This window comes from Chrysochloris asiatica, unplaced genomic scaffold (genome assembly GCF_000296735.1).
Source record: "Chrysochloris asiatica unplaced genomic scaffold, ChrAsi1.0 scaffold00047, whole genome shotgun sequence".
Taxonomy (NCBI): domain Eukaryota; kingdom Metazoa; phylum Chordata; class Mammalia; order Afrosoricida; family Chrysochloridae; genus Chrysochloris; species Chrysochloris asiatica.
In genome coordinates, this window is record NW_006408565.1 from 1,530,853 (window position 1) to 1,539,180 (window position 8,328).

The 8,328-nt window shown below is 46.3% G+C and overlaps 1 protein-coding gene across 1 annotated transcript in view; it reads right to left on the minus strand.

Annotated features, from left to right (window-relative positions):
* The window catches only part of ZNF362 (zinc finger protein 362), a 30,501-nt gene that overhangs the window by 16,345 nt on the left and 5,828 nt on the right, over window positions 1–8,328 (minus strand). Inside the window, exons 3-5 of the mRNA XM_006862131.1 lie at window positions 8,025–8,271; window positions 2,909–3,230; window positions 1,648–1,872 (exon numbers count right to left, since the gene is read on the minus strand). Of these exons, the coding sequence (XP_006862193.1) occupies window positions 1,648–1,872; window positions 2,909–3,230; window positions 8,025–8,271 (794 nt within the window). The remainder of the gene's footprint in view (window positions 1–1,647; window positions 1,873–2,908; window positions 3,231–8,024; window positions 8,272–8,328) is intronic.

Genomic DNA, 8,328 nt, shown 5'->3' on the forward strand with positions numbered 1-8,328 from the left:
CAGTCGCTGGAGAAGGATGTCATTCAGGGTAAGATGGAGGGTCAGAGAAAAAGAGGAAGACCCCCAATGAGATGGATTGGCCAAGTGGCAGCATCAGTGGACTCAAGTATGGCAACAGTAGTGAGGTTGGCCCAGGATTGGGCAGTGTTTTGTTCCGCTGTGCATAAGGTCGCTGTGAGTCGGTACTGACTAGATGGCACCTAACAACAACAGTAACAACATATCCCCAGCATTTAGAATCGCCTTCCAGTGTACAGCATTAAAAACAGTTGCCATCAAATTGATTTTGACTCATGGCGACCCCACATGCTACAAGGTAGAATTCTGTTCAACAGGGATTTCAATGGCTGGGAACTTACAGATTAACAGGGGTTTCTTCCAAGGTGCCTCTGGGTAGACTCCAACAACTAACCTTTAATTTAGCAGCTAAGCACATTACCTTGTTTGCCCCTCCTGTATGCTGTATTCTTTCCACTCAAGTCCAGCTACACTGCTTCTCATTTCTAGGCCTTTGCACATGATGTGTCCCGTACCTGAAACACCCTCTCCCTGTACCCCATTTTCCTAGGTACCTTCTACTCATCTTTCAGTCCAGCTTCCTCCAGAAAGTCCTCCCTTGTCCCCCAAGGACCATATACCATATACCATCCACCCCCCAAAACCACAAAAAACCTAGTGCCATCGAGTTGATTCAGACTCACAGTGACCCTACATAAGGTTTTTGAGACTGTAAATCTTTACGGGAGCAGTCTGCCTCAACTTTCTCCTGAGAAGAAGTTGGTGGGTTTGAATTGCCAACCTTGTGGTTATCAGCTCAATGCCTAACCCACAGCACCACCAGGGCTCCTCAGCATATAGTATAGGCTCTTTAAATATCCATTAATCATATGCTTTATAATATAGTTCAATGAGAGGGCTTCAAAAAGTTCATGGAAAAAATGGAGTTGTTAAGGAATTTTTTTTGTACAAACTCTTTCAAGTTCCCTTGTTTCACAATATTTCCCATAAGTATTTAACAAATGCCTAAGTGCCTATTAATGCGTCACAGACTGGGTATGTGGAAGTGGAGAAAACCAAGCCCATGCCCTTAACAGCTTCCTAGGGAATAGGGGATGGGTGGATAGATAACCAGGAACAAGAGTGCTTTCAAAAATTCATGTTAAGATGGTTAAAAGATCATGGAATTTCCCCACCAACTCTCTGAAGTCCCCACAGGAGTACCTGGCAGCCCACCACTGCTGTGATGGGAATACACAGGGCCTGTGGTCCTTGACCAGCTTGGGGGACAAGGGAGGACTTTCTGGAGGAAGCTGGACTGAAAGATGAGTAGAAGGTAGCTAGGAAAATGGGGTACAGGGAGAGGGTGTTTCAGGTACGGGACACATCATGTGCAAAGGCCTAGAAATGAGAAGCAGTGTAGCTGGACTTGAGTGGAAAGAATGGTGTTGTAGGTAGGGAGAGCTGAGGCCAGTGAAGTCCTGATAGGCCATTTCATGAAACGCCTTGAGTGCCACGCAAAGATGTTTTCCTTGACCTGAAGGGTACCAGGCATCTAGAGAAGGTCCTCACCCCTCCCAGGATGCAACAGCCACATGTGCTGAGCTGCAATGGGCTGCTGGGGGAAGCAGCACAGAGAAGGCCACTCACCTGGTGTGCTGCTGGAGGTGGGAGAGCTGTCGGAAGGACTTATCACAGTAGGAGCAGTGGTAGGGCTTCACACCCAGGTGGATGCGCAGGTGCTGGGCCAGGTAGGAGGCATTGGCAAAGGACTTGGAGCAGTGCGGGCACTTGTGGGGCTTGGCCTCTGTGTGCGACTTGGAGTGGATCTGCATCTCAGACTTGGTGAAGAAGGTAAGCGGGCAGACCTTACACCTGTGGGGCGAGAGGCAGGTTCACACCTGGAAGGATCCCCCATCTCCTGCCTACACATCTCAGGAGAGACCTTGTACCTGGGACAGAGCTTTCTTGATTGGAAGTCAATGGTACGCAGACCTGCCTGGAAAAGATAGGAGGCAGGCTCCCATCCTGAGTACCCTCCAATCTGCAGGAAAACGTTCACACCTGGGGGAATGCATATGGCTGCCTGGTAGGCAGGTTTACACTTCACAAGGGAAGAGAGGCCTCAGAATCCCCTATGGATCTGTCCAGAACCATACCCCAGGGTCTAGAGGAGTGGGGTGCTCTAATTAGATTAAGAAATGGTTTTCAACACCTGAGACTCATTACAATCATCTGGGGCATTTTCATGGAAGAAAGGTCTGGCAATCTCTTTCTGTTAAGATTGCTGTTGTGTGCCAGGTAGTTGGTTCCAACTCATAGTGATCCAGTATGGGGTTTCAGAGGAGTGGCTGGTAGGATCAAACAGCCAACCTGGTGGTTAGCAATTCAGTTGCTTATCCTACAGCACCACACCAGGACTCCGCTAAGATTACAGCCAAGAAAATTTCACTGAGCAGTTCTACTCTGTAACACAAGAGGCAGCCATGGGGCGGAATCAACTTGACAGCATCAACAATAGGTTCTTTGGTTCTGGGGTGAGGGGCACTTTAAAAAAAAAAAAATCATACTCTCTGGAGGCAGGGATCTGGTATTGGCACATTTTAAAAGATGCTCCTCAGTTGTAGCCAGGGCTAAGAACACTGCTTGAAGGGAGGAGGGAAAAACTTCATACAACCTCAGCCCACGGTTGGGAGGCTACCCCTCAACATCAACAGCTTGCATGCTCACATACAGGGCACCTCTGAAGGCCTGACTATTCCAGGACTGTGGGTGGTGTCTACAGGAGACCCCGCCCCTCCAGGCTTTAGCCTCCACCTCAGGCGGGCCCCTCTTCCAGGAGGGGCTGCTGGGCGGAGGCAGTCACTGGTTCCTTGCCCATGTCCCGAGCCCCAGGCCACCAGGTCCTCACCTGTATGTCTTGCCCTCCTTAGCGGTCTCGCCTGAGGCCAAGATGGGGTAGGGGACAACGAGGACAGGAGGCCCCCCTGGGTTCTCCGCCTTGATCTTTTTTCGGCCTCGCTCAGCCTTGGGGGGGCCAAGCAGGCCGTGGCCCTGGATTGTCTTGATGGAGTCCAGGAGGGGGGGGCTGGTGATCCCTGAGATGAGGGTGGGGGATGAGGCGATGAGGCGGCTCTGGCTGGTGGTGGTGGGTGTGGATGGGGTGCTGGTACCCGTGCCTGCGCTTGACTCAGATGTGCTCACAGCAGGGGTCCGGGAAGAGAGCCCCAAACCTATGAAGACACAAAGGGAAGAAACAGGGCTGAAGGGCAGCTGGAAAGGCCAGCGCAACCCTGGACCATCTAGCCACCAGTGGTGTGCCCCTGGTATCATTCAGAAGTTAACTACCCAGGCGAAGCACTCTGAAAACCATTCAAACCACAGCTAAAGACCGACACACAAAGATGTTTACTCTGTGTTATTTATAATGGAAAAAATTACAGACAACTGAAATGTACATTATCGAAGGGTTCAATATGTACATTATCGAAGTGATCAATCTCCTTTATTGAACTGCTTATTAAAAAGGAGGTTATGTTTGTAAAAAAAAAAAAAAAAACACATGAGAGAGAAAATCAAAGTAGGAGGAAAATGTGATCAAAATGTGATGTGGGGGTGGGTGGGATTAAGCAGAATTAATTATTTATTTATTTTTATGTTTAACCGTTCTTTTTGATTCTTTAACAACTAACTTAATTTTTTTAAAAAAAATCTGTAGTAAAAGGGTTTGGGATTTTTTTGGCTGTTGTTTTTCATGAGGAAAGTAGAAAAATATTTACAATTAGCAGGTTAAGAAGAAAAAGATGAAAATTGAAAATGGCATCTAGTATGTGGTTATAACTATGTTTTTAGCAGAAGAAACCATAAATCCGTGCACTGAAAAAGATAATAACCAGATAACCAGAGTTTGCAGGAAGGTGTACTGAAGAAATAAGCTCTATCATACAGTCAGGGGGAGTGCATCCTTAAACAAAAAAAAATTGCATCAAGTCTTCTAATTCATTGCTAACTTAGCAATGGTGGTGGAGGTAGTGAGCCACTCAGTCAGTTCCAACTCATAACTCCCTTGTATAGAGTTTCTGAAGCTGTAAGTCTTTACGGGAGCAGAAAGTCTCATCTTTCTCCCTAGGAGGGACTGAAGGATTTCAACTGCTGACCTTGCAGTTACACAACTCACAACCCACTATGCTACCAGGGCTCCTTCATTTGGCAATGTTGTTAAGTGCTGTCGAGTTGGTTCTGACTCCCAGCGACCCTGAGTAGGGTTTACAAGGAATAGCTGATGGGTTTGAACCACACTACCTTGTAGTTCAAATCAACCTTGCGGTCCAGTTCTTATCTTACAGCACCATACTAGGACTCCCTTAATTTGGCAGTAGATATCAAAATTTTAAATATACATAATTTTTGACCAAGGAATTCTACTTCTAGAAAGCTACTATAAAAAATATTCACATCAGTGTACCAAGCTCTGTGTATACAGAACTTTAAGACAAAACTGTGATCAGATGAAAGTGTGTTCACAACTCATTTTTTCTCAGTGAATAAAAACCATCAAGTATATTTTGATGCAGAGCAACCAGATGAGTGGCAGAGCAGAACTTCATTCTACACGGTCTACATGGCTGTGGCTTTTCAGAAGCAGACCACCAAGTCTTTCTTCCTAAGCACAGCTGTGTGGGTTCCAACAACCAACCTTTTGACTAGTAGTTGTGCATTTCACCGTTTGTACCACCCAAGGTCTTTTCCTCAAAAGGGGGCAGTGTAAACAGATGTGGCCCATTCTCATTACAGAGTAACTACAGAGCCACAAACACATAGTGAAGTGACACAAAAAGTATAAAAAAGGAACTCACAAACATCATGAACCGATGTATTCACACACACACACTTCACATGTATATACAAGGAGACTTCTAAAAGTTTGTGGAAAAATTCTATGATCTTTTCATCCCATTTTTCCATGAACTTTATGAAACTCCCTCATATGGACAACAAATGTGTCTATGTGAATACACAGGAATAGATCTGGGAAGAGACATGCCAAACTGCTAATTGTGGTTCTCCCTGGGAAGGAAGAAGAATTTTTGGGTTCAAGAAGATTTTCATATTTTTTATTTATATGCTTCTATATTATTTGAGTGTTTTGCCTGGTGAGTTCACCCATTTTTTCACATCTGTGGTTAAAGGATAAAATTAAACAAATTATGGAGAAAACATATAAAAATGCTAACAATAGTAGGACTAAGGCTATTTTTTTTGTCTCCTTTTGGCTTGTCTACAATTTTGAAATTGTCTATAATGCCTATGCATTGCCTTTATAATAAAAAGTCTAACAAATACATTTATGATAGGAAAATCAAGTTAAAGTCAGGCATACAGCCCTACCACAAAACACATATACGTATTTAAAAAAAAAAGACAGTAAAAAAAAAAAAAAAAAGGACTAAAAAAGACTCTTTGAGCTACTAGGTTAGGAGTTGGGAATTATAAAAGTGGCTTTTTTTTTTTTTTTCTCTCTTGGTTTCTCTTTTCCCCAAATTTCCTTTAATATGCTTATATTACTTTTTTAATATTACTTTTATAATGAAAAAATCAATTCAATAAAACCATAAAGGAATGTGCAGAATACAGCTGGGACCACAGGGAAACTCACTGTGAGAAGTGAAACATCTCAGTGAGAAGGCGGGGAGGGGGAGCCAAGGAAGGATGCAATGGCCTCTGGAGAAGGTCTGGCCACCAAGCTCTGAAGCAGCTATTAGGCAGATGCAGCCCTGAACACTGCCCCAGGGTATCCCTTGGGCATCCCAGCCTCAACCTGTCCCAAACTGACTCCTCATCTTCCCTGACCCTGTTCCTCCCCCTGTGATCTTATCTCAGCAGCCCTGTCCACTGGCCAGGCCAGAAATCTGGGAGTCTCACTCACTTCTCCCACTCCTTGAGCTACTACATCCAGTCCAGCACCAAGCCCTGTCTACTCTTCTTCCTCAATGTCCCTCAGATTTGTCCATCTTTCCCCTTCGCTGCTGCTGTCCCTATTGTCACTTCCTCATCCAGGTCACCATCACCTTCTGCAGCTCTCCCTGCCTCCATACTTGCCCCCTGCCAACCCAGTCTCCATCCTGCAGCCAGACACTGATTTTTAAACTCATCATTCTCTCCCCTACTTAAAAAAAAAAAAACCTTCAATGGCTCCCCTCTGCCAGAGGGTAAAGTCTGAACTCTTTAACAAGTCTCACCATAAAACCATACCCCATTGCCGTTGATTCCAACCTGAAGCAACCCTCTAGTGCAGAGCAGGTATGCCCCATAGGGTTCCCAAGACAGACTGTCTCATCTTTCTCCTGCGAAGTAGCTGGTGGGCTCAAACCACAGCTCTTTTGGTTAGCAGTTAAGCACTTAACCATTGTATCACCAGCCTTAGCATGAGCCACAGGGCCCTTCGTAATCCAGTACCTGCTTCCTGTCTAGCCTCAGTAGAACCATGTATAGCAAAAAAGGTGGTTAAGATTTGGGTTCTAGCAAGCAAGCCTGACTCTGCCACTCATTAACTGTAAAACCATGGTTTCATGTGACTCGACCTTTCTCTGCCTCCATTCTTTATCTGCTAAATGGAGACATTTAAGTTTGAACAGAATGAAAGTGCTGGTTTTTCAAGTAAAAAACTGTCCATGGTTTAACCAAGGGGTAGAGCATGTCCCCATGAAATCATTAGTCTGACCCTATCAAGGCAACCGAAGTTAGTCACCACACTGTTGCTGTTGTTAAGTGCCATTGAGTTCATTCTAACTCATATTGACCCTGTATAGGGTTTCTGAAGAGTAGCTGGTGAGCCTGAACCGCCAACTTTGCAGTTGAAACCAACCTTGGCATCCAGTGCCTTAACCCACAGCCCCACACCAGGACTCCAGTCATCACATTGGGGGTGAGTTAATTATATGTTTGACCAAATATAGCAGGCTAATTTTTAAATTGATGATTTTGTATGGCCCGCAAATGATGGTATAATTGTGGCAGAAAAAAGTTTCCCCACCCCTGGAACCTCATCTAACAGGACTGCTGGGAGTAATAATCAAATATTGGTAAAGCCAGACAGGTACTCAGACTGGAGTTAGCGGCTGTCCTTATTTGCTATCATTTGGCCTCCCTGTCCAAGACTGTTTACTCTTTTTTTTCTTTTAATGTTTTATTGTGAATTATGTGATAGTTTACATGGGAGAACATTAGCTTTACATTTATCCTATTGTATATTGTTTCATTGCCATAGTTACAATCCTCTCCATGCATCATCAACCAACCAAAGGGTATATACCCTACAAACCTGCCCGCCTTCCCCCTCTCCCCCCCCACCACGGGTCATCAGCACACAGCCCCTCTCCCTCTCTGGATCTAAAGTCCCCAGCTGCTCCATCTCTCCATGTCATCGTCTCTGCCTCCATCTCTGGCATCACTGCTTCTCTGGGTAGGGTCCCACTCTCCACTCTTCTCCATTGATGGTCCTAGGGACCTCCTCTCCTAGACTGCAAAGTCAATCACTCCCCTCCCTTTGCTACAAAACGTTTACCTTTACATTTCCAACCCTCACAATCAGTCCTGAGAACAATTATTCACTATTGTATCCCAAGAGACCTATCTGCATCTCCTTTCACCAAGATTGTTTACTCTTGATTTCCACACATGCTGTCATTACACATGCTGTCTCCTCTTCCGGCTCCATTTTCCTGGTTTCACTCCAAGGAAGTCTTCCCTCAACCCCCAAGTGTGGTCAAAGTGCATCTCAGGATTCCCAAAGGTCTCTAAGTGCTGGTCCTCACCCCGCTTGTGCAGTTTTGAGTCAGAGGAAGTCTGGTGGGTTGGCTACTCTGAACTTCCTCTAGTCTTTGCTCACCCTGCCCCTTTTCCCTTGCCCATCCTTCACCTAGCCATATTGATCCTCCCTAAGCACCCAGACCCACCCTGCTCGGTGTCCATCCAGAGCTCGCCGTCATAGCACTCCCACCCTCACCCATCCCTCAGCCCAGCCGTACCTGTGACAGTGCTGGTGGCGGGCCGAGCGTGCAGAGCCACATCCGGCTGAGGCACAGCCTGAGGGTGCAGCCCGGGCACCTGCTGCAGTTTGGGCAGTGACATGACCGCCTGGCTGCTCTCGGCTGGCGCTGGCGGCACCAGCAGCGGTTGCTGCGACGACGCTGACGTGGGTGGCAGGTGCGGTGGCCGGATCTTCTCTGCCATCAGCTGCTCCTTGATCTTGTTAATCAGGACCAGGTTGTCCAGCTGTGGGGAGATGAGGAGAGGGACTGAGGGGGCTTGGGCCATGCCTGGCCCCTCCCA